This window comes from Carcharhinus amblyrhynchos, chromosome 10 (genome assembly GCF_965287045.1).
Source record: "Carcharhinus amblyrhynchos chromosome 10, sCarAmb.v2.hapA, whole genome shotgun sequence".
In the NCBI taxonomy this organism is placed as follows: Eukaryota; Metazoa; Chordata; class Chondrichthyes; order Carcharhiniformes; family Carcharhinidae; genus Carcharhinus; species Carcharhinus amblyrhynchos.
This window is the reverse complement of record NC_137333.1, coordinates 68,449,727-68,477,227: the sequence shown is the minus strand read 5'-3', so window position 1 is coordinate 68,477,227 and position 27,501 is coordinate 68,449,727. Positions and strand designations below refer to the sequence as shown.

Here is a 27,501-nt window from a genome sequence, read left to right as displayed (position 1 = left end):
AAAGCGACTGTACAATCTAACCGTACTTCAAATGATAATTATTATTTTTATATGCCTTTTCACTAACCATATTCAAATATTTATTCATTCAATTCATCTGTTTCCTTGCAACATTACAGTGCATTTAATTGAAGTTAATTATTCAAACAATTTGGAACAACTAGTTTCAATTCAGTGACAGAAATTTAAATTTGGCACAAATATTCCATAATGCAAATGTTCTAAATACAGATTTAATAAGCAAGGTTTTCAAAAACATTCTTGTTTTACACCACAGCCTTGACTTTGATTTCTAGACATGATTATGAAAATAATGAATATTGTTAACATACACACGAAATAGGAGCAGGCTTTGGCCACTTAATCCCTCAAGCCTGCACTGCCATTCAATACAATTGTGGCTGATCTGATTGTAACCTCAACCCCATATTCCTGCCCTACCGCTGATAACTTTTCAATCCCTCGTTCATCAAGAATCTATCCAGGTCTGCATTAGAAGTACTCAAAGACTCTATTCCCTTTGACAGTTCAAAAAACACACCACCCTCAAAGAAAAAAATTCTCCTCATCCTTAAATGGGCAACCCCTTATGCTAAAATCTCCAATAAGAGGAAACGTCCTTTCTATATCCACCTTGTCAAGACCCCTCAAGATCTTACATGTTTCAATCAAGTCATCTCCTACTTTAGAAACGTAAAACGTTGTTCTGTAAAGGATGTAGCCTGAACCCATGGCAGTTGTGGCGTGGGTAAAGGGAAGAATATTCCACAGCTTCTGTGAAATGATTGTCATCATCTAAGTAGAATTTCAGTGTTTGGCATGTATATTTACAAAGTAAATATCTGTGATTGCTTCCTGTCTCATATCTCATTAATCAAGCATTTCAATTTTTTAAACTTATCTTTTAAGTTCTGAAAATATATATAACATAAAATGTCAGACTACTGAAGTTAAATTAGCATAATGAAGTGAGTCATGAAAATAATCCATTTTTTGTGCATCCATCTGAAACTCACCTCTCCTTCTTCATTGAAAGTGACTTTTGTATTCACTTTAAATTTTTTCTTCAAGATCTTCTTTGCTTCTTTGACTTTTGTTTGTTTTGTTGCTGCTTTTTTTATTATATCCTTTTCTTCTGTGTCAGATTTCTAAAAAACAAAAATGGGAATGTGAATGTCTTTACTAATAGTACTGGAACTCAATGCAATCAACATGTAATTTCAGATAAACATATACAAGATTATTGATTGCTTACGAATCAACAATATTCATGAAGGACCTTACATTGTACAGGCACAGTTGTCATTGCTTCTGTAAAGTTGCAGATGACACCAAGATGGCAGGATGGCGGATACTGAGAAAGATTGTCAGGTGACACAGCAGGATATAGATAGGTTGGTATATTGGGCAGATAGATGGCAGATGGAATTTAATCCTGACAAATGCAAGGTGATGCATTTTGGAAGGAATAATGCAGGGAGGAGTTACATGATAAAAGGTAGACCGATTAAGAGTATAGGAAAGTGTTAAATTAAAAGCGGAGGAATTTAGAGTAGCTAAGAGCAGTGGGCGAGAAGAGGATTGGGAAAGGTTTAAATGTCAACAAAGATTGACAAAGAAGTTGATAAAGGAGGGTAGGAGAAGCTATGAGGCTGGGCTAGCACTTAATATAAAAAAGGATAGCAAGAGTTTTTATAAATATATAAAAAGGAAGAGGCTGGCTAGGGTGAACGTTGGTCCTTTAGAGGATGAGAAAGGGGAGCTAGTGGTAGGGGATGGGGATATGGCTAAGGTCTTGAATAACTTTTTTGTTTCTGTCTTCACGGAGGAGGACGTGAATAATTTGCCGGGTGTTAGCGATGGAAAGGTGGTAGGAATGGAGGGTCTTAATGACATTACTGTTACTAGAGAGGTGGTGCTCGACAGACTGGAGGGGCTGATTGTGGACAAGTCCCCAGGACCAGATGGAATGCATCCGAGGGTTCTGAAAGAAATGGCGGAGGTTATAGTGGATGCCTTGGTGGTTATTTTCCAGACGTCGCTGGATTCCGGGGAAGTGCCGGAAGATTGGAAAACGGCTAATGTTATGCCGTTGTTTAAGAAGGGTGCCAGGCAAAAGGCGGGGAATTATAGGCCGGTTAGTTTAACGTCTGTGGTAGGTAAAATGTTAGAATCCGTCATTAAGGAGGAAATTGCGAGGCATCGTGAAGGGAATTGCTTGATAGGGCGGACGCAACACGGTTTCATTAAAGGGAAGTCGTGTCTGACAAATTTACTGGAGTTCTATGAGGATGTGTCTAGGGCAGTGGATAGAGGAGAGCCGGTGGATGTGGTCTTTCTGGATTTTCAGAAGGCGTTTGACAAGGTACCTCACAAGAGGTTATTGCAGAAGGTCAGGGGACATGGAGTTGGGGGTAGGGTGTTAGCGTGGATAGAGGATTGGTTGTCAAATAGGAGGCAGAGAGTGGGGGTCAATGGGTGCTATTCGGATTGGTGGTTGGTGACTAGTGGGGTGCCCCAGGGGTCGGTGCTGGGACCTCAGCTATTTACCATTTATATAGATGATCTGGAGGAGGGAACCGAGTGCAGGGTGTCGAAATTTGCTGATGACACCAAGATTGGGGGAAAGGCAAATTGTGCGGAGGGTGTGGAGAGTCTGCAGAAGGATCTAGATAGGCTGGGCGAATGGGCCAGGAAATGGCAAATGGAATTTAATGTTGGCAAGTGTGAGGTGGTCCACTTTGGTAGGAAGAATGGTAGGAAGGACTATTACTTACGTGGCGAAAAACTGCAGCAGGCGACGGTGCAGAGGGACCTCGGGGTCCTTGTGCATGAGTCGCAAAAACCCAGCTTGCAGGTGCAGCAGGTGGTCAGGAAGGCGAATGGGATGCTGGCCTTCATAGCGAGGGGGATTGAATATAAAAGTAGGGAGGTCTTGCTGCAGCTGTATAGGGCATTGGTGAGGCCGCAGCTGGAGTACTGTGTTTTGGGCGCCGCACCTGCGCAAGGATATTTTGGCCCTGGAGGGAGTGCAGAGGAGGTTTACTAGGCTGATACCGGAGTTGAGGGGGTTGAGCTATGAGGAGAGGCTGAATAAACTAGGCTTGTACTCGTTAGAGTTTAGAAGAATGAGGGGAGATCTCATTAAGACGTATAAGATGATGAATGGGATAGATAGGATAGAGGTGGAGAGACTCTTCCCGCTCAAAAAAGACAGTAGGACTAGGGGGCACAGCCTCAAGATAAAGGGGAGGCGGTTTAGAACGGAGTTGAGGAGGAACTTCTTCACTCAAAGGGTGGTGAATCTCTGGAATTCTCTGCCCGTTGAAGTGGTGGAGGCTGCCTCGCTAAATATTTTTAAGAAGCGGGTTGATGGGTTCTTGATAAGAGAGGGGATTAAGGGTTATGGGGAGAGGGCGGGAAAGTGGAACTGAGCCACAACAGATCAGCCATGATCTTATTGAATGGCGGGGCAGGCTCGAAGGGCTAGATGGCCTACTCCTGCTCCTATTTCTTATGTTCTTATGTTCTTAAATACAGAGGGACCTGGGAGTGCAGGTGCACAAGTCTCTGAAGGTGTCAACACAGGTAGAGAAGGTTGTGAAGAAAGCTTACGGAATGCTAGCCTTTATAGGAAGGGGTATAGAGTATAAGAGCTGTCGTCTAATGCTTCAGCTGTACAGAACATTGGTTAGACCGCATTTGGAGTACTGCGTCCAGTTCTGGTCACCTTACTACCAGAAGGACATGGAGACCCTGGAGAGAGTGCAGAGGAGGTTTACCAGGATGCTGCCTGGTATGGAAGGACTGAGTTATGAGGAAAGATTGGAAAAACTGGGGCTCTTCGCCTTAGAAAGACAGAGATTAAGGGGGGATCTGATAGAGGTGTATAAAATAATGAAGGGAATAGATAGAGTCAACAGTGGCAGGCTTTTCCCTAGATTGGGGGCAACTATTACGAGAGGTCACGATCTAAGGGTGAGGGGGGAGAAGTATAATTTGGATACTAGAGGAAGGTTTTTCACGCAGAGGGTCGTGGGGGTATGGAACGCGCTACCAAGTAAGGTGGTGGAGGCAGGCACGTTGGACTTGTTTAAGGTTTACTTAGACACATGAGTGAAACAGGGATGGAGGGTTATAGTAGACGGTATTAAAAAGGGTCAGAGCCTCGGGACGACACTGGAAATGTAATATTACATGTTAATGTTTTGTCTCTTTTAATCCACAGGTGTCGGTCCACCTTGTTGTCAAACAAGGGGCATGCACACGGTGGGTCGTGCGTGGGCTGCTCTTGGAGGTTTCAAGAGTGGCCTAGTACTTCGTGTCGTTGTGTGTGCTTAATCCTGGACCAGCAGACAGGCACCACAACAGCTCAGTGACTATCGCTGCTAGCTGTGCAGATACATGGATTTGGGCCTGTGTCTGTGGGAGTTTGCGCATTCTCCCTGTGGTTGCGTGGGTTTCCTCCGGGTGCTCCAGTTTCCTCCCACACCCCAAAGATGTGCTCTTCAGCTGATTGGTGTACCAAATTGACCCTACACTATTCTCCCCTGAATCTGGCTACATTTGGGGTCATGATGTGGGAATGCCGGCGTTGGACTGGCGTAAACACAGTAAAAAGTCTGACAACACCAGGTTTTAGTCCAACCGATTTATTTGATAATACTCACAAGCTTTCGAGGGGACTGCCTCTTCGTCAGGTGAATGGAGAGTTCTGGCCTCAGACAGAGCATATAAAGCACAGACAGTTTAGAGATTACTGATTAGAATGCAAATCCTTACACCTAACCTGCTGTTCAAGACCTGAAGTGGCTGACAATGTGAGTGGAAGGAGCACTGATCACAGGTTACAGAGATGTGTATTGTCTCCAGACAGTACAGTAAGTGAGGTTTTGCAAACCCAGGCAAGTCACGGGGGTTACAGATAGTGTGACATGAACCCAAGATCCCTGTTGAGACCGTCCTCATGTGTGCGGAACTTGGCTATCAGTCTCTGTTCAGCGACTCTGCGCTGTCGTGTGTCGTGAAGGCCGCCTTGGAGAATGCTTACCCGAAGGTCAGAGGCTGAATGCCCGTGACCACTGAAGTGTTCGCCAACAGGAAGGGAACAGTCTTGCCTGGTGATTGTCGAGCAATGTTCATTTATCCGTTGTCGTAGCGTCTGCATGGTCTCCCCAATGTACCATGCTTCGGGACATCCTTTCTTGCAACGTATCAGGTAGACAATGTTGGCCGAGTTGCAAGAGTATTTACCATGTACCTGGTGGATGGTATTCTCACGTGTGATGATGGTATCCATGTCGATGATCCGGCATGAACCACACAACCTCAAACAGACCATTGTTCGCAGCAAACTACCCAGTCTTCAGGAGAACAGTGACCACAATTCCACACAACCCTGCCACAGCAACCTCTGCAAGACATGTCGGATCATCAACATGGATACCATCATCACACGTGAGAATACCATCCACCAGGTACATGGTAAATACTCTTGCAACTCGGCCAACATTGTCTACCTGATACGTTGCAAGAAAGGATGTCCCGAAGCATGGTACATTGGGGAGACCATGCAGACGCTACGACAACGGATGAATGAGCGTCGCTCGACAATCACCAGGCAAGACTGTTCCCTTCCTGTTGGCGAACACTTCAGTGCTCACGGGCATTCAGCCTCTGACCTTCGGGTAAGCATTCTCCAAGGCGGCCTTCACGACACACGACAGCGCAGAGTCGCTGAACAGAGACTGACAGCCAAGTTCCGCACACATGAGGATGGTCTCAACAGGGATCTTGGGTTCATGTCGCACTATCTGTAATCCCCGTGACTTGCCTGGGTTTGCAAAACCTCACTTACTGTACTGTCTGGAGACAATACACATCTCTGTAACCTGTGATCAGTGCTCCTTCCACTCACATTGTCAGCCACTTCAGGTCTTGAACAGCAGGTTAGGTGTAAGGATTCGCATTCCAATCAGTAATCTCTAAACTGTCTGTGCTTTATATGCTCTGTCTGAGGCCAGAACTCTCCATTCACCTGACGAAGAGGCAGTCCCCTCGAAAGCTTGTGAGTATTATCAAATAAATTGGTTGGACTAAAACCTGGTGTTGTCAGACTTTTTACTACATTTGGGGTGCCATTCACATACACACGGGGCAGGGTAGGTGTAGGAAAATGCTTTGTTGAAATGGCGGCACGGGCTCGTTGGGCCGAAGGGCCTGTTTCCCATGCTGGGTTGTTCTTTGTTGTTCTCTTTGTTGTTCATTACAACTTGTCAACCTGGCCTACACAATATCTTTACTAAGTCAGCGGCATACTGTGAAAAAAATACTACAAAAGGACAGCAAAAATTCACTGAACCCTAAAGATTTATCAAGAGCATTATGCATCAACAGACTTCTTCTCTGCTATTTTGCACATTTCTAATTCCAAGAAAACCAAGAAGAGATCAAAGTTGTAGAATTATAGTAACTTTTCTTTTGCTGCTTTCAAATTAATACTACATGTAAATAGCATACAACTTAAAAGCACCTCATTGTGGGTATCGAATTAAGCAATCCAAAATGTTCAACCTCCATTTGTGGGGATATGGTTGTTCTTAGCAAAAATGCCACTACAGGTCTCCCCTGTGCTTGGGGAGTAAGTAGAGTTCCTATTCTGGAATCTAGCACAAATTCTCAGGTATACATCATAAAATAGTTGTTTGCACTCTACTAGTTTAAATGTAATCAAAGTGACTTCTTAAACAAAATATTAATCTAGTAAAATGAAAGTATTTTTATTGAAATGGCATCATTCACAACCTCAGGAAAGCCCAAACTAGGTCTACTTTTATACTACAGACAATGCAGTAGCTGATGCGGTGGTTCCACTAACAATGAGGCAATTGGCTTTACTGATGTTAGTAGGGGGATGAATATTGGACTGGACATTGAACGCCCCTCCTCAAGTAGTGCTAAACCATTGGAGGGGGCAAACAAGGTTTCAACTTAACATCCAAAAGAAAGGGCCTTTGGCAGTGCTCTACTCCCTCTGCACTGCACTGAATCATAGAGCTCATTCAGCCCATCAAACCTGCACCAATAACAATCGCACTGAGGCCCTATCTCCTTAACCCTACATATCTACCCCGCTAATCTTCCTGACACTAACAGTTAATTTAGCATGGCCAATCAACCTAACCAGCACACCTTTGGACTGTGGGAGAAAACCAGAGCATCCAGGGAAAACACATGCAGACAGAGAACGTGCAGACTCCATACAGATAGGGACCCAAGGTCAGAAATGAATCTGAGTTCCCAGCACTGTAACAGCCCAATTATGAACAGGGCGTCTGGAGCAGGGTTTGAATGCCCAGCCTTCTGACATAGAATGTAAAAACACTCAAACATTAAATAAACACTGCTTTCAGTGAATATTTCTACTTTAATCATTTCTTTGGACATAATCATAAACTATAACTTGTGACACCAATATTACTTGCCACTTATTAGCCTAAGCTGGAGTGTTGTCCAGATCTTGGTCACAGTCTGCTTCAATATCTGAGGAATCACAAAACGTATGAACACTGCAATCATCAGTGAATATCCCCACTTCTGACTTTAAGATGGGGAAAGGAACATTGACAAAGCAGCAGAAAATGGTTGGGCCTACGGCATTATCCCGAGAAGCTTCTGCAGTGATGAGACAGAGATCATTGGCCTCCAACCACAACCATCCTCCTTTGTGCTAGGCATGTCTCCAAACAGAGCAAGATTTTCGCAATTCCCATTGACTTTGAGGTTCCCAGTCAGTCAGATACTGCCTGTCAAGGACAGTCACTCTCACCTCACTGCTGGAATTCATCCCTTTTGTCCATGTTTGAATAAAGGCTGTAATGAGCACTGGAGCCAAAAGGCCCCTTGAGTTTGGTCCAAAATTATCTTCTCATTTCCCTGCATTGCAAATTGCAGAATATGTCACAAATCGCTTGGGCAACCAGTTCAGAATGCTAAATATTCTATTTTGTATAACCTTTCTACTTTGGTCCATGTTGTAGCTTCTACAAGTGCACCACAAAGAGCATCCCAAATGATTAACATTCTCAAATATACAAATCATGGTTTAAACATTTTTTTTTGACAATATAACATTTGTGAATTGCTACCACCATATGGACTTTATGTAGCGTGCAAGAGTTTAAATATTTCATTTGAACAGCTACGTGGAATGTTACATTTTTGCTCTGCTCTTACAGGCGAGCTTCCACATCAAGTTGACTTCAAGGATGGTATCAAACTTCATTTTCCGATCCATTAAAAAACATTTCTGGTACATGATGCCCTTGATAATTTATTGTTCCTTTCAGCTAAGCTCTTGTAGCGTAAGTGTCTCCTCATGTTTAGTCTCTGCTGTCATTACAAGCTCGCCAAGAACAGATGAAAAAGGATGGTTGTGTTTGGAAATATTCATGCAAGGTGAACACTTCACTCAAAAGTGGAATGCTTCATAAATTAGCTGTCATGGTAAAATTGATCAGTTAAAATATATGTGTTGTCCGTGCTAACTAATTCTCTTTAGCAGGAATGCCTTAGAGTAAAATTTATTCAACTATAACTGCCCCATGGATAAAAATGCTTACAGCTGTGGAAAGAGAAACCACTTTCTAATTATATATGTCAAGCTGAGGAATTGTTAACATTGTTGAATTTATAACCCTTAAGATCTTGGTTTTCCAGTAAGAAATATCTGACTACTAGGGCAGAATTCCTACAATGCAAAAGGAGGCCATTCGGCTCATCGAGTCAGCACCAATCATAATCCCACCCTGGCCTTATTCCCATAACCCCACATATTTACCCTGCTAATCCCCTTGATACTAAGGGGCAATTTTACCACGGCCAATCAACCCAACCCATATACCTTTGGGCTATGGAAGGAAGCCAAGCACCCAGAGGAAACCACGCAGATACGGGGAGAACATGCAAACTCCACACAGACAGCGACCCAAGCCGGGAATTGAACCCAGGTCCCTGGCACTGTGCGGCAACAGTGCTAACCACTGTGCCACCACCCACGAAGCATTTTTGGTCCCCTTGAATCTTTCAGGTGGATCTGCTTTCCTTCTTGAGCTTTACTTTTACTTTTAAAATTGCAAAAATAAACCTAATCTTTACCATTTTCAAAGTGCTGCTTATTCAATAATTATTTTCATTGATTCCTAGTTTTCACGTTTCAACAGGTCTGGTTGAAAATGAGCTCAAATGTACTGATCACAAGTATATTGAATATAAAATTTGATGAGAGATGCAAAAGCAGAGCTTGCTTCTTTTGCTTATTTATGTGGCTTAAAATAAGATTTCTAACTTATTTTGGAGCAGCTTGCTGGGTTAGTACGCAAGAAATACAAAAATAAGAGGAGTAAACTTTTAAATAATTCATTCTATATCAAACTAAGCTGAAATTAATTCACATTCTAATGTTTTATTTATAATAGAAGCTAAACTTAAAGCAGCAAGACTGGGAGAAGGAAATTAATTATTACCATCTAAACTATAAACTTAGAGCATACAGAATAAACAGAAAGTGTTGGTGTATTTCGTTCATAGTAAGTTTGCAAACTACATAACCTCAACAGCATTGATACTGATCTGGCTCCACATTAAACTGCACAGCAGTGAATCAACAGAGGACTCATATCATTGTATAATAAAACTGCTGGCTGCAAAAGGAGGCCTGCCATACTGCACAGACCTGAAATACTATAAAGCCAAAGTTCCATTGTCTTGTAAAACAATAGCATTGTAATTGAGACTCAAGTAAGAAAGGATTGTGGACGCTGAACTTCTCAATATATTTTGGCAAGTAAAATTAATCTTGCATTTCTTGTATATTCTGCATGTTATTTCTGTACTAATTTTGTGTTTCAGGTGTATCATATTTCTGCAGGGCATTTTATTCACCAGAAAAATTCTCAATGCAAAATAATCTTCTAAAAGTAAGAAAAAATATGTATGGTATACCGCACAATCTAGGAACTGGGTAGGATACAAATTAGCAGAGATAGAATCATAAGAAATAGTAGCAGAAATAGGCTACAAGTTCTTGAGCCTGTTCCACCGTTTATTAAAGTCATGGCTGATCCTTGACCACAACCCACCCTTTTATCCTACCCCTTGATTCCCCAATGTTATAATCCCACTTGGTGCTACCACTGGATGGGAAGATTCCAGATGGAATCCTGGGTCAAAAGACCGTAACATTTACTTTGTTTAGAAAATGTGGCTAAACAGAGTCATAACAAAAGAATTTATAAACATGAAAAGTTGACTAATAATACAATACTCTTTTATTCCCACTTATCTTCATAAATGTACGCAGACTTTAAGGATAACACAAGTTACAAAATATATCCCATGCTATCATGTTTTCAGGAAATATACAGTCCATGTAAACCAGCAGACTAACTGTGGTCAGACAAACCTCACTCTGCAATCAAGTGGCAGATGTCACCCAATTGAACCTCCATGGAGTTCTCTTTAAATCCCCCCAGATGAGTATTACATTGTGAGCCAGCTGATTTCGCTGGACAATAGCTTCCACGTGGGTGTTTTCTAACTCCACTCTCAAAGAGATGCATCTTAGAATCTTCTTTCAAACAATATTTTCCCTCCAGCAAGGATCCATTTCCAGGATTTCCAACTCTCTTTTCAGCATTCTTTTATCTTGAATTGCCATGTTCATTCAAGCTTCCACACAATCTCTCAGGCACCCAGCCACCAATAGACCACTATTGCTCACAGGCTATACTAAGGTCACCAACCTTAGGATTGCTTCAGATATTTTCTCTCAAGCCAATTTCACCACAGCTGCAATTTTCAGCTCTGTCTTTAATTTCAATGAACAGTATTTTGTTCAAACTTCAGTTCCCTTTTGTTCTTTTGACTTCAATCTTCATGGAACTTATTTTTTCATTCCCTGGTTTTAGAACAGCTATTCTTTAGTTTCTGGGGCTTGTTTTCTTGCCCATTGTGCCACTGTTTTGCTTCTGTAGTTGGCAGAGCTATGAGGGCTGCCTCCTCTCTCACTATCTAGCCCCAGCTGGCTTAGGGCCAGTTAAAACTAAACTCAAAAATCCTCCTTAACCTATAGCAGCCCCTAGTTGCTAAGCAACTGTCCAGTGCTTCTTTACATTTATGTACTTTTCATGTCGTAAACTCTCCAACCACAATACAGACGCAGACTAAAATGAAACCAAACCCCCAGACATGCAAATAACTTCGTTCAACTTGAATGTAACTACAGTTTAACACTTCCTTACACAGAAACACTAAATTTAACTCACTTAAATCTAAACTTTATTTCTAATATCCAACAATACAAACATAGGTTCCTTAAAACTATAATGCTTTCTGACACCCAGCACCCAAAAATCTACTCTTCTCAACCTTGAATATTCTGATTGACTAAGCATTTGGAGCACTCTGGAGAGAAGAATTCCAAAGATTCACAATCCTCTGAATAACAAAGTTCCACCTCATCTCAGTGCTAAATGACTGACCCACTATCCTGAAGCTACAGCCCATAATTCTAAACTCTCTGGTCAAGCAAAACAGCCTCTCAACGTCTGCCTTGTCAAACCCTTGTGATTTTTACAGATTTAAGTGAGATCACCCCTCATTCTTCTACGCCACAGAAACGAAATGCAATTTTGGGGTCGTTATAAATTGTAGTTATACAAATCATATTGTTCAATCATCTTCCTAAGCCAGTAAAATATCCACAGTTTGCCATTAAATGACATATTAATTTTAAATCTATTAGATTTTTAATCTTGCAGCCTAATGATGCAGCAACTTAATTCTTGGTACATTATGTAACAATATACTGAGATAGAAAAGAAAACAATTCTCCTGCAAATTTCTCAACATACTGAGTTTCTGATATCCAATGAGCTTAGTTAAAGGAAATACTGAGCAGAGAAGATAAATCTCAGAACAGCACAAAGCAAATGGCATAACTCTTGCACATGCCCTAGTTAATGGTTTAGAATGACATGCTGTTGGACAAAGATCAGCTGTTTTGCAGCTTTCTGAGAAATTAAATGGCACATGGGGAACTCAAGTTATTATTATTGGGAACAAAATAAACCTTCAGCACCTTAAACAGAATAAATTCTAAACTACTCAAGAGTTTTAATGAATTAAAAATCACACCATCCCTTTCATGAAAACACAGACAGCACAGTTTCAGTTTGACATTACACACATTAAAGATAGCTACATTAATGTTACTCTCCTTTGGAATTTAAAACTATTTGAATGCTTATTTTTGTCTTAAATTCAACATCTTCAAATATTTGAAATTGACAAATATATCTTGAAATTCCCAAGTTTGTGGAGGGGAGATAGTGGTGTTAGTGGTATTGCTACTGGACTAGTAGTCCAGAGACCAAGAGTAATACCCTGGGGGCCCAGGTTCGAATCCCACCATTGTGGAATTTGCAATCAATAAAAATCTAGAATTAAAAATCTATGTCAAACGTCATAAAAATCATCTGGCTCAGTGATGTCCTTTAGGAAAGGAAATTTGGCCAAAGGTGACTCCAGATACACAACAATAGCTGCCCTCTGAAATGACCAGGCAAGCCACTCAGTTCAAGGGGTAATTGGGGATGGGCAATGAATCATGCACACATCCCATGAAAAAAAATTAAAAAGTACTTTATTCAACTCCAGACAGTCTTGTTCTTTAGCAGAAACCATTTACTCCACATGTAGATTAATTTAGAATCTGAAGTAAAGATCTAAAATTGCTATCAACAGTTAATTATCAACACAATGAGGTGAGAAGATGATTATAGTTTTGTAAAGAATGTTGTTTTCATCATCTAAACATGGTGTGAACTTCATATTCTTGCACAGATTAACCAATAAATTCAATACACGTTCTGTGAGTTAGACCTTTACACATCTTCAGATGTGTGAAAATTTGAATAATGCATTTTAAATAGAAATGTAGGCAAGATTTAACATAAGAACATAAGAAATAGGAGCAGGACTAGGCCATCTAGCCCTTCGAGCCTGCCCCGCCATTCAATAAGATCATGGCTGATCTGAAGTGGATCAGTTCCACTTTCCCGCTTTCTCCCCATAACCCTTAATCCCCCTGTCTACCAGAAACCAGTGTAATCCACTGCAGGACGCAACCTGCTGTTGGCCAGCAGTGGGATATTCTGGTCCCACCGTTATCAACAGGATTCTCTATTAAATGAACACCTAATTGCCATGAAACCCGTGATGGAGGTGCATTGTTAGCAGGACCAGAAGATCCCGCCAGCACGGACAGCTGGAAGGTTCTGGCCGTGCTGCATCTTTGGTTTGGTCACAGTCAAATAAAATTCAGACAGTCCTCTCTCTTCACCCTCTGGCTACCACTAAAATACACACTACCTGAAAAAAATCTTTCCATGTAGAAACTTCTTACAAACAGAAAAGGCCTAAATGTTGGATTCCGGCAGTTGACTGTCTATCTGGACATGATCATCTGGCCACAGCCATGGAGTCGGATTGTTGCCTATCCTCTCAAATACGGCTCATTCACTGGGTAGAAACTTTGTGCAGGTGTTGGATGGATCATGTTTAATAATTAGTTTGTAGGTTAGCTACATTTAATGATCAAGTAATTGGAGCATATCAATCAATTAACCCAATATTCTATTCTATTTCATTGTAATCAATGTAGGACACTAGTATAAGTGATCACACTGCATCCTCACTTGACAAGTAAGATACACTAGATCTGTGCAAACCTACACTTTGATGGTTTAGCAACAGAGTAATTGCTATGAAGCCTGTCACGGTTAGATGAACTAAAGCCTGGAACTGTTAACTCCCCAGCCGTTGACACTTAGCAGTTACACTTGAGTTAGACGATCGTGCTGCGTGAAGAAACCAGCTATGAAGTTTCAAGCCTTCAGCTTAATGTCCTAAATTAATTTAACCTTTTTGACTTGTAGTCCTTAAAGAGAAACAGTTACTTTCATATTATAACAGGACTATGTATTGTCTTGATTCTGTAAACTCTAATTCTTCTGACTCTTATTACTTATGAACATGTGTCAACTAGGTGTATCATGCTGTATTTTAAAAATGCATCTTGCTACCTCAGCTTTAATGCACCTGATTGCTTCTGCACACTTAAAATCTACTCAAAATGTATATAACGAATGCATGAAGTAACTTTGAAATTTCTGTATCAGTTTAAGGGACGTGTCACATGTCCTCTTTTAACTAACTTTGTTCCAAACAGCAGCAAAAATCAGCAGTTTGCTTTGACCAAAACACACTGGTAGGCACCTGCTTTAAGGGAAATCTACAAGCTACTTCTACACCTATTAGGCATTTGGGACAATACGACCAGAAAAATATTAATAATTAAGGCTTGACATCACATACTTTCTTATCTCAATAAGTGGACAAAGAAAACATTTAAGATACCCCATTTTCTCGGGAGAATGCTATAAAAGTAAATGATTAGGAGAAAAGGCAATATTGAGGCGCACTATCCCATAAGTAACTGACATCTCATGGAACCAGTCAGGAGATAACAGGAAGTGACATCAGTAGAAAATCACCACCCTTAAGAATGTAGGGTGTCGAAATTTGCGGATGACACCAAGATTGGGGGAACGGCAAATTGTGCGGAGGGTGTGGAGAGTCTGCAGAAGGATCTAGATAGGCTGGGCAAATGGGCCAGGAAATGGCAAATGGAATTTAATGTTGGCAAGTGTGAGGTGGTCCACTTTGGTAGGAAGAATGGTAGGAAGGACTATTACTTACGTGGCGAAAAACTGCAGCAGGCGACGGTGCAGAGGGACCTCGGGGTCCTTGTGCATGAGTCGCAAAAACACAGCTTGCAGGTGCAGCAGGTGGTCAGGAAGGCGAATGGGATGCTGGCCTTCATAGCGAAGGGGATTGAATATAAAAGTAGGGAGGTCTTGCTGCAGCTGTATAGGGCATTGGTGAGGCCGCAGCTGGAGTACTGTGTGCAGTTTTGGGCGCCGCACCTGCGCAAAGATATTTTGGCCTTGGAGGGAGTGCAGAGGAGGTTTACTAGGCTGATACCAGAGTTGAGGGGGTTGAGCTATGAGGAGAGGCTGAATAAACTAGGCTTGTACTCGTTGGAGTTTAGAAGAATGAGGGGAGATCTCATTGAGACGTACAAGATGATGAATGGGATGGATAGGATAGAGGTGGAGAGACTCTTCCCGCTCAAAAAAGACAGTAGGACTAGGGGGCACAGCCTCAAGATAAAGGGGGGGTGTTTTAGAACGGAGTTGAGGAGGAACTTCTTCACTCAAAGGGTGGTGAATCTCTGGAATTCTCTACCCGTTGAAGTGGTGGAGGCTGCCTCGCTAAATATTTTCAAGAAGCAGGTTGATGGGTTTTTGATAAGAGAGGGGATTAAGGGTTATGGGGAGAGGGCCGGAAAGTGGAACTGAGCCACGACAGATCAGCCATGATCTTATTGAATGGCGGGGCAGGCTCGAAGGGCCAGATGGCCTACTCCTGCTCCTATTTCTTATGTTCTTATGTTCTTAATCAGAGACTGATGAATGCTGCCTGAAGTAATAGAAATGACCCTTCTCAGCCTTTTGGCTAAGATGAAGCGTCGGGATCAAGCCCAAGATGGGATGCAATGCCTTATCTTGTCTACTTGGATCTTGTTATTTTTCTTGTGGGGACCTTGAATTGGATTCCACCACAATTTGAATTTAGTTTTTGGAGAAAGCAAGGAATGGATTTGGGTTCGCCTGATCCACTTAGCATTGGCTTTGTAACTTTAAGGATGCAGTTAAAAAAAACTAAAAACTAATTGGAGTTCAGGAACAACATTTAATTATGCAAGGAGCAGGACTAGAAAGGAGTTAACAATCACCAGCTTTCAGCAGCAAGGAAGATGCACAGAAAGATAAGAGACTACAGTCAACAGAACAAGAGACGTGCCACAATGACAAGGAGATTACGAGCCATTGTTCCACAATAAACTGACTGTGTACGACTGCCATCACTAACTAAAACATTTCTGTACTTATTGTGACTTACTTCTAGATTTTGTAAAGCTCATTCAAACATTCCCATACCCAGCGTGGTCGATAGCTAGTCTAAGCTAAGGGTCCAGACCTGAAACTTAAACAACTGAAACCCAAGACAGGGTAGTTCTGAGTATATTATTCTGTTTGTCGACCGGTATTTTTAACCTTTCCCTTATATGGTTTCAACATTTTGCCCAAAGAGACATTGACATTGGTGAATGATGTTGTCAATTTATGGTCAATAATTGGCACCTCCCAGGATTCTCCACTAAACCTCTGTGACTGCTCAACTTCTGTCTGTTTCTAGTTGAGCTTAGCAACTTCAAATTGTGCTCAGGCCATCTTGTTACTAATCCTTGAAAATAAGGAAAAACCAAGAACTCAAGTGTTTAGAATCTTGGCAGCCCATCTGATATTTATGATGGCATGAAAGCTTTTGAATTTGAGATTTTGTTCTTTGATGTGGCGCCTACAGAGATCCGTTCCCACAGGCAAAGACAAAGAAGAGAAATAACAATGCCACATACATTCACAGCTAGTCTTAATTTCCAGCCCATATTTATCCAACATATGGTTTTGAGTAGAACCTGAGCAGGCATTCCTAAATTGATGAACCACTTACATAACTAAGATGGGTGAGCTGCTGCCAGGTAAGTAAATTACTGGTCTGGACTCATTTGTGTTCAATGAACTGAAATAGTGGTGTGTAAATGAAGTGCCACCTGGAACAGAATTTCAATTTTCTTCAGACTGATCGATGGGCTGTAATTCTTAGCTGCAGACACAAAGCAGTTGCTGATAGCCTGGGTCTAATACATGGACAAATAAGTTAACAGTCATGGGCTGAATATTCACAGCAGTAATTTATTTAGCTGTGCTCTTTGCTTGTAATCATTTTTAATTTACCAGCTTGAATTGGATGTATACTCCTTCTCAAAAATCTTCACTATGGCAGACAAGAACAGTTCAACAGGTGAGAGTACACCATTTTAAATAATTTTACTGATAGACAGCATTAGGCACCACCACACAACCATTGACTTTTAACTGGCAAATTGCTAATATCACCAAGAGAATCAAGCATCAACCAGAATTTCTTTACAGTAACTGTCTGTCAAAGTGTAAAAACCCTTTGTCAAATGAAGATATGCTTCTAACATAACATAAGAACATAAGAAATAGGAGCAGGAGTAGGCCATCTAGCCCTTCGAGCCTGCCCCGCCATTCAATAAGATCATGGCTGATCTGTCGTGGCTCAGTTCCACATTCCCGCCCTCTCCCCATAACCCTTAATCCCCTCTCTTATCAAAAACCCATCAACCCGCGTCTTAAAAATATTTAGCGAGGTAGCCTCCACCACTTCAACGGGCAGAGAATTCCAGAGATTCACCACCCTTTGAGTGAAGAAGTTCCTCCTCAACTCCGTTCTAAACCGACCCCCCCTTTATCTTGAGGCTGTGCCCCCTAGTCCTACTGTCCTTTCTGAGCGGGAAGAGTCTCTCCACCTCTATCCTATCCATCCCATTCATCATCTTATACGTCTCAATGAGATCTCCCCTCATTCTTCTAAACTCTAATGAGTACAAGCCTAATTTATTCAGCCTCTCCTCATAGCTCAACCCCCTCAACTCCGGCATCAGCCTAGTAAACCTCCTCTGCACTCCCGCCAAGGCCAAAATATCCTTGCGTAAGTACGGCGCCCAAAACTGCACACAGTACTCCAGCTGTGGCCTCACCAATGCCCTATACAGCTGCAGCAAGACCTCCCTACTTTTATATTCAATCCCCCTCGCTATGAAGGCCAGCATCCCATTCGCCTTCCTGACCACCTGCTGCACCTGCAAGCTGGGTTTTTGTGACTCATGCATAAGGACCCCGAGGTCCCTCTGCACCGTCGCCTGCTGCAGTTTTTCGCCACTTAAGTAATAGTCCTTCCTACCATTATTCCTACCAAAATGGACCACCTCGCACTTGCCAACATTAAATTCCATTTGCCAATTCCTGGCCCATTCGCCAATTCCTGGCCCATTCGCCCAGCCTATCTAGATCCTTCTGCAGACTCTCCACACCCTCCGCACAATTTGCCGTTCCACCAATCTTGGTGTCATCAGCAAATTTCGACACCATACACTCGGTTCCCTCCTCCAGATCATCTATATAAATGGTAAATAGCTGAGGCCCCAGCACCGACCCCTGGGGCACTCCACTAGTCACCATCCGCCAATCCGAATAGCACCCATTGACCCCCACTCTCTGCCTCCTATTTGACAACCAATCCTCTATCCACGCTAACACCCTACACCCAACTCCATGTCCCCTGACCTTCAGCAATAACCTCTTGTGAGGTACCTTGTCAAACGCCTTCTGAAAATCAAGAAAGACCACATCCACCGGCTCTCCTCTATCCACCGCCCTAGACACATCCTCATAGAACTCTTTTGCTTTTATATTTCTCCTGCCTCTATCTTGCAACAAAATATCACATCCACAATGTTCTCAACCAGAATATGGTCTCTGAAAATTATTCAGTCAGTTCAGGGAGTTCGTGCTCGAGCCACAGACAGAAGTAAGATGTTATTGTAGTTAACACAACATATTCCCCTTATGTTTGTACAATACGTCAACAGATACAATTTCCAGTTCCAGGGTTTCTGCTCACATCTTGATATCCAAGTTAAGCGAGGGGATTAAGGGTTATGGGGAGAGGGCGGGAATGTGGAACTGAGACACGACAGATCAGCCATGATCTTATTGAATGGTGGGGCAGGCTCGAAGGGCTGGATGGCCTACTCCAGCTCCTATTTCTTATGTTCTTATGTTCTTATGTTATGACATACCTTGTTGCCCTTTCATTGCTGTTACGTATGAAGTTCCAGGATTTTGACCCAACAGCATTATGGGAATAGCTGCACCCAGTGTAGATGATAGTTCACCAAGGTGTCCCACCAACACCTTAAGGGTAAAGGGTGGGCAATAAATATTTTGCTGAAAATGCTCATATTCCAAGAATGATAAAGCATCATTTATTCGTCCCAATCAAATTCTGAAGGGTTTTGCAATAACTGAACTATTTTATTCCTAGTAATTCATCTCAAATGCCATGAAAGATTGGTGCTTTGCCACTCAGCCTTGTTAATGACCTTATATACTTCACAAAAGGACAGATAGTTTCACAAAGTTTTGAGTGAACTGCTGTGAATTCAGACTGCAGTGGAATCACTTGAGTGTAGGTCATTGGATGAGCTTATCAAATCTGGCAAGTGGCACATTTCACAACAAGGGGAGCAGGAATCTTCACAAACATCTTCTGTCAAACCAGTCCTAAGTAATGACAACTCACTATTTTTAATTGATATATACATAGATCATTGGATTTCAAGTATTCACCTTCATAGCATGAAGGCCATTGCTGATTTTCCTTATTGAATCGATGATTGCCTTATCAGGTTCCTCACATGAAATGGGGGATACCAGGTAACAAGCATGCAACCTCTTACATGGTCCAAAAAATCATATGATGTGGCTTCAATTAAAATAGACAGTGTCCTCACAATCAACATGGTAGGGGTCTTATACACATCTTGAATAACTGCTGTACAATAACATTAACAATAAACACATACGTTTTTAGCAAACTGTATCCAAGGGGTTTTATATATCAGATTGTTAAAATGGGATGTTCGTGATCACCCAACAATAAAACCTGATTACATACTGAAAGCTACTAAAACTATGCAGAACTTGCCCTTCATGTTTGGTACTTCCACTAAAGAATGCAGAGACTCTGAGGTACCTAATTTGCGGCAAAATATCAAATACCGAACATTTCCTCCCTCTCTGCAGTGTGTTCCACAGTGGTGGGAGGCAGTGCGCTGTTCATTATGCGCTGTTAACCTTATGGTCCTGCCATTGTCAATGCGGTTTCCCACTAAATGCACCCTTCACCGCTGGGAAGGCCCACTGCTGGGGCGCATCATCAGCAGGACCATAAGATCCCACCGGCTTAAATGCTAGCAAGATTTCAGCAATTAACTTCAAATTATGTTGTTTTAATTCTGACTACAGTATGGCACAATTAGATGCTGCGGGCCAGCTTCACAAGTCTCTTTCTGGTTACTACTTGTGTAGTTTACTAGCAACTGTATATTATGTTGTTCAGCAGCAGTTGAATTTATTTCCATCCCAACTTTTGGCATTCTGGAATGAAAGCAAGAATCTAACATTGTACAACATGGATCCCAAAACCAAGGTTGGCTTGTTAAGCCCACTGTTTTGGTTCAACAATATTGACTGCAAGTTGTTGAAGTCCCAGAGGACTATAGGCTGCTCTCCCCCTTCCTTTGAGAGAAAGCTAACTGGTGGTGATTTAACGGGCCAGTGGCAAGATTGAGAAGACGAGGCCTCTATGAATAATCAAGTTTCAAATAATACAAATGAAAGAGAACAATCTTTTAGAACACAAGTACACTTCTTAATTAAATCCCCGGGAAGTTATCATTTGTCTTGTTGAAACAGGCTCCACGCGAGCCATGCTGTTCGGCTCAACAATGATTCATTGCTAATTCTTGGATAAGCTTCTTAAATTAAGTTATGTTTACAGGGCACACAGTCACAAACTGCTGACTCAGTTCCTAGTTTCATTAGATGCTTCAAACTGACCTCCAAACCTGAGACCTATTACATGGCTCAGCTCCAAATCTATCATTTGGGGATTATAGTATGAAGCCTTCTTTCAAAATGTATGGAAAAGGTAATTTCCAGACTCAAATCTGTACGGTTAGCAAACACATTATTTAGCAATAAGTATGCATTGTACGGATGTATTTAAAAATAATATTGAAAAAGCATTTGATTTGGCAGATGCTGTACAATGCAAATATGAAGTTGTACATTGAAAACTGTAAACCCCTGAAAACACAGCATGGAAAAATGGAGTTCCAGGAAGCAGATAATTAGGAGTTAAATGAGACCATCAGATTGAACATGTCACTTGTCTAGTCAACCCCACTCAAGCTGAAGCAGATCATGCCACTGTTTGGAATGCTGTTTAGCCAAGACCTGAGCTTCAAACTTCACTCCCTTCCCATCACAAAGACCACTGACTTCTACACTGCTCATTTCTGCCTTAGTCCTGCCTTTCTGATGTTGAAACCATCCATGTAGACTTGATTTCTCCAAAGTTCTTGCTTTCTTCCTATCCTCCGTCGATTCCAACGTATCAAAAGTAATCTCTATCTTCAATTTCTCAATACTCTTCCTTTTTTCTTTTTTCCTTCTTCCACATTTGCAAAGTTAACGTTAAATTAAAGGGAAGGCCATGCCTGATTAATATGACTGAATTTTTTGAGGAAGTATCAAGGAGGATGGCTGAGATTAGTGCAGTTTATGTGGCCTACATGTTTTTTTATCAAGGCTTTTGACATGGTCACATGTGGCAAACTGTTTAAAAAAATTAAAGTCCACTGGATCTAGGAAATGTAGCAAGCTGGATACAAAATCAGTTCAATGGCAGGAAACAGAGGGTGATTGTTGATGGTGTTGGTGTTTCTGTGACTGGAAACTGTCTCCAGACAGGTTCTGCAGGGCTCAGTACTAAGTCCTCTGCTTTTTATAGTATATATAAATGATTTAAATGGGTAAAGATCAAGAAATTTGGAGATGACACTAAAATTGTCCACACGGTTGATAGCTAGGAGGATAAATCTAGCCTGCAGGAAGATATAATTGAACAGGTCAGGTGGGCAAAAAAGTGTCAAATGGAATTAAACCCAACAAGTGTGAAGATGCTGCATTTGAGAAGGATTAACAAGGCAAGTGATTACACAACAAATAGGAGAATACTGAGAGATATGGAGGAAGTGAGGAGCAGTGGAGTGAATGTCCACAGACCCCAATAACAGAACAGTGGTTAAAAAGACATTTGGAATCCTTTCATATATTCTATGCCTCAGCCAATAAAAGAGCAGATAGGTAATGCTAGAAATATATAAAACATTAGCTAGGCCACAACTCGAGTACTGTGTGCAGTTCTGTCCCCCTTCATTACAGAAAGAATGTAATTGTATCAGAGAGGGTGCAGAGGACATTTACGAGAAAGTTGTCAGGATGCGATAATTGGAGAAATGAGGAAAGATTAGATAGGCTGGGTTATTCTTTTCAGAACAGTCATTTAAAGCCTTTGATTTAGTTAACTGGCCATCATTTGGCACATCCATTTTTTAGTTTGCAATAATAATAACTAGTGTTTATCTAGCTCCGCTAACATAGTAAAATATCCCAAGGCATTTTAAAACAAATTATGTTACCAAGCTACTTAAGAAGACATTAGATCAGAAGACCAAAGCTTTGGTTCAAGAGGTGGATTACAAGTCTTAAAGGTGGAAAGAGGATTAGGAACCTAAAAAGAAATGGGAATTCCATAGCATAGGGCCTAGGAGTTGAAAGCAGTTACAATTGTTGAGTGATGAAAACTGGGATGCTCAGGAGGCCACTTTTGCCATAAACGTAGATATCTCAAAATGGGCTCTAACACTGATGGTGCACGCTTACAACCTGACCAAAGAATATCTGGGTGTTTTCTAAATGATGACTGAAAATGATTTCCACAAGTCACCAGAACCACCAATTAATTAACAAAGCACTGACGAAGTTTCTCAACTGTGGCATGTGTGGCTGTGGATCTCACCTCAAATACTTCCATCTATTTGGAGTGGTGTCTACCAATATTAGAAACATTGTGTGCAAAAATATAATCTATATGGACCAGCACCCGTTCCCAAGGATACAAGTGGGCAGCTGCAGATAATTTCTGCTGCAATTGGCACATACTGCAGTGTTTCACTTGGCTCTGATTATCGGCATTGATGCCTGACCACCAAACATATTTCTGGCAAGCACCTTCATCTTTGACGTACCTAGATGGGAACTATGCAGCTGTACATGGGGCGATTCCCTTCCTGGCACATGGATGGCTAATTTCACTCCCCATAGGATGATGCTACCCTCACAGCTTAAAATACCTTTCCTAATGTGGTATGGCTTCATGTCTTTGGAAATCATCTCATTCTGTCAATCTATTAATATTTTGTGTTCTAAAAAGGTGTGGGGGCGGGGGGAGGCTGGCAATGGAAGACGATTAAGAGCATTGCGTCCCTGAAATGCGTACTCATAGGCTGATAAGATCAGTGCCCAGTGCTGAATCCTGGCTGATACAGTCAGTGGAATAGCCTTGCCTCCCTTGAAAAGACCCAAAAATGCTTGTAGTTTGTTACAACAGTAAAATGTCTACCATAGGCATATTAGTGGCACTTTCTCACTCCGTAGACAACAGACAGTGCTTCTTTTTCTATCCTTCTAAGTTTCTGAACAGGTTCTTGACATATATGCTTTCGGCCTCATCCATTCTGTGAGATAAAACTGCCCCAATGCCAATGGGGCAGTGTCACACCACAGCATTAACTTCTTGGACAGGTCAAAATGTACTAGGAGACAAGATGAATGTAATAGTTGATTGACCTTACTAAATGCTTTCCTCTCTGGTGCTTTCCAGAATCACTGTGGTGTTTCTTCAGTAACATATGTAAAGTAGCCAATAGTATTGACAGGTTTGGAAGAAAACGCCTGTAATAATTAACCTTCCCCAGAAATGATTTAAGCTCCAAGCCATTTCTAAGAGCCAGTGCCTCCTTTATTGCCCTTACTTTGTCCTCCATATGATGCTATCCCTGGGCATCCATACCACCGACAAGGTAAGTCACTTTGTTGGTCTGGAAAATGCATTTTCCCTTTAAAGGCAAACACCCACATCCTGAAATCTCCTCAGCACTTCTTCCAGATTAGCTAAGTGTTTTTCTTCGACTGCACCAATAATCAATACATCATCCAAATACACAACAACATGCAGTAAGCCTGCAATAAACTTTCCACGGTTCTTTGAAATATAGCACAAGTTGATGAAACACCAAAAGGCAAGTGTGTATACTAATATAGCATCACCTCACATTTATCCGGATTAAACTCCATTTGCCATGTGTCTGCCCAATCAACCAGCCTATCAATATCCTGCTGTATTGCCAGACACTGCTCCTCACTGCCCGCCAATCCAGCCATCTTGGTGTCATCAGCAAATTTGCTGATCACACCATCTACTCCCTCTTCCAAATCATTTATATACACTACAAGGAGAAAAGGTCCCAGTACCGAGCCCTGCAGCACACCACTAGTGACAGTCCAGTGGTGTGCCGCAGGGCTCGGTACTGGGACGTCTTCTCTTTGTAGTGTATATAAATGATTTGGAAAAGGGAGTAGGTGGTGTGATCAGCAAATTTGCTGATGACACCAAGATGGCTGGATTGGCGGGCAGTGAGGAGCAGCGTCTGGCAATACAATGGGATATTGATAGGTTGGTTGATTGGGCAGATACATGGCAAATGGAGTTTAATCCGGATAAATGTGAGGTGATGCATTTTGGCCGGAATAATGTAGGGGGGAGTTATATGGTAAAGGGTAAGCCCGTAAGGAGTACAGAATCGCAGTGAGACCTGGGGGTGCAAGTGCACAAGTGTTTGAAGGTGGCAGTGCAAGTGGAGAGTGTGTTGAAGAAAGCCTATGGTATGTTAGCCTTTATAGGAAGGGGTATAGAATATAAGAGCTGGTGTTGCAGTTGTACAGAACGTTGGTTAGGCCGCATTTGGAGTACTGCATCCAGTTCTGGTCGCCTTACTACCAGAAGGACGTGGAGACTCTGGAGAGAGTGCAGAGGAGGTTTACCAGGATGTTGCCTGGTATGGAAGGACTGGGGCATGAGGAAAGATTGAAGAAATTAGGGCTCCTGTCCCTTGAAAGATGCCAACTGAGGGGGGATCTAATAGAGGTATATAAGATTATGAAGGGTATAGATAGAGTAAACAGAGGTAAGCTATTTCCTATGATAGAGACATGTAGGACAAGGGGCCATGGACTTAAGGTGAGGGGGGAGCGGTACAACACAGATATTAAAGGGAGGTTTTTCACACTGAGGGTAGTGGGGGTATGGAATGCTCTGCCAAGTAAGGTGGTGGAGGCAAACACGCTAGAGTCCTTTAAGAGTAACTTAGACAGGCACATGAATGGGTTGGAGATGGGTGGATATAGGAGATTGTTTTAAATAAGGGTCATTAGCATTGGGGCGTCCCTGGTAATGTAAATGGGTATGGTATGATAATGTTTTTTCTCTTTTCATTCACAGGTTTTAAGTCGGTCCACCTCGTGTCCAACGAGGGGCATACAGGCAATGGGTCGTACTGGGGCTGCTCTTGGTTGTTCGAGATTGGCCTAGTGCTTCATGTCGTCAGTGTGTGCCTAAACTGGACAAGATACTGGGCAAGACGACAGCTCAGTGACTATCGCTGATTGCTGTGCAGACACATGGATTTGGGCCGGTGTCTGTGGGAGTTTGCACATTCTCCCCGTGCTTGCGTGGGTTTTCTCCGGGTGCTCCGGTTTCCTCCCACACCCCAAAGATGCGCTGTTAGGCTGATTGGCAGGAATAAATTGTCCCTAAATCAGTTTCCCTCAATCTGGATGGCCATAAAACATTAGACAGGGGTCGTGGGTGGAGAGGGGGACTGGTGGTGTTGAGATGGCAGCGCAGGCTCGTTGGGCCAAAGTGCCTGTTTCCCGGGCTGATTTTGTTCTTTGTTCTTAATTCCTTATGGATGTTAATAGTCACATAGGTTCTGGAAGCATCACCCAACCCTTGTTGATATACATGGCTCATATTTAATTTCATATATGACTGTCCTCCAGAATAGAGTTTTTGCCCAACTTTACTGCCTGGTTTACTGTCAATTTATAGTCTCTGCAGATGTGGATTTTTTTTTAATCTGGTTTTACCACAGGAACAATGGGAGGCTGCCCATTCTGGAAACTGGACTGGCTGAATGACACCCAGTTCTTCTAGCCTGTTTAGCTCAATCTCGACTTTATAATGATATCAAAACGCAAGTTTGTTCTTTGTTTGCCAGCATGTCAAAGAGGTCTGACAGCTCCCAGACTGACAATCTGATTTTTTTTTGCTTCAACTCTTACTTTAAAAATAAATACTTTGCTGATCGCAGGGAGATCGAGATTACGTTTCAAGGGTTGCAATTGCAAGTCTACTACATCAAAATAACGTTATTTTCTCAGATAATACAGCAAATGAAGAAACATCCTGTGGAGGTATTGTACAATTTTCACGTCTAGGCACTCACCTGATGAAGGAGCAATGCTCCAAAAGCTTGTGTTACCAAATAAACCTGTTGGACTCTAACCTGGTATTGTGAGATTACTTACATGTTTATCATATTCATTATTAGCAAATGCGTGAATTCCTCCAAACTCAGAGATAAGACAAGAAATATTTTTCTTGTCTTTCTCCCTTCAATTTATTCTATAAATGTTACTAAGATACAACTTATTATGGTGTCTTTTCTCACTCATTTCTATTACTCTGTAAGCTGTTTCTTACCCACATTTCCAAGGTAACTCATTATGTATGTCTTACATTTGTTAACGTACATCGCACACAACAAGACGGCAGCCAGCTGCATCAGGCTGATTTAATGTAGCGAGGTCAGTGGGTGAAGATCCCCGATAAGTTAGCACTGCACATGTAGATGAAAGAGAAACTGAGGCATTAGGGTTTTTTGCTGAAGCAGGGACAAAATAAAAAGGGGTGGATATATGAGATGGAGAGGGCAGGACTGATTGGCTTGGAATTTGGGAAAAAATTTAGAGTGAGACAGGCAGTCTAGGCTTAAAATCGAGCAAGGTGACAAGATGGTAGTCTGGCAACATTCAGTGGATGAGAAAAGGTTATAGTCTGGTTAAGAGATGGAAGGAAAAGGAAGTACAGGACTCCAGCAGGAACCAGAGGTTGACAAGCTGAGAAAGGCAGCACTCTTTAAAAAATATGTTGGTTTTGTGATGTAAGCCTGACCATGTTGTGGGTTCTGAAGTCCCAAGGCCTGGGTCAGGTCATTTTCTAAAAAAGAACATTACTCAGCCTGCCTCCAGTCTAGCTGCACCATGTCAAAAAGCTAAAATCCAGTGGTATCAATATGGCAATGTATCGAAGTTGTTGAATTAATTATAGATTAAGTTGACAACTAATTTACATTGCTGATTTATGCTTATATTTATAATGTCAGAAAAATTTTAAATGGGAGTATGTAGTGGAATGTGTGAGGAATAAATAGGACATCTCAAAAGAAATTATATAACTAAGCCTACAAAAGGTCATCTACCATATCAAACAAAAATTGGAATTTGTATAGCACCTATAGCATAGTAAAATGCCTAACAGCACTTCACAGGAGTGTTAGCAAGCAAAAAAAATGACACTGAGACACATAGGCAGAGATCAAAACCTTGGTAAAAGTGGAAGGTTTTAATGAGTGTATTA

The 27,501-nt window shown here is 41.8% G+C and overlaps 1 protein-coding gene across 2 annotated transcripts in view; it reads right to left on the bottom strand.

The window, feature by feature from the left end:
- Positions 1-27,501, bottom strand: part of ddx10 (DEAD (Asp-Glu-Ala-Asp) box polypeptide 10) — a 275,069-nt gene that overhangs the window by 123,232 nt on the left and 124,336 nt on the right. For both annotated transcript variants that reach the window (XM_080197274.1, XM_080197273.1), the window contains one exon: positions 1,017-1,148. In XM_080197274.1, the coding sequence (XP_080053400.1) occupies positions 1,017-1,148 (132 nt within the window). The remainder of the gene's footprint in view (positions 1-1,016; positions 1,149-27,501) is intronic.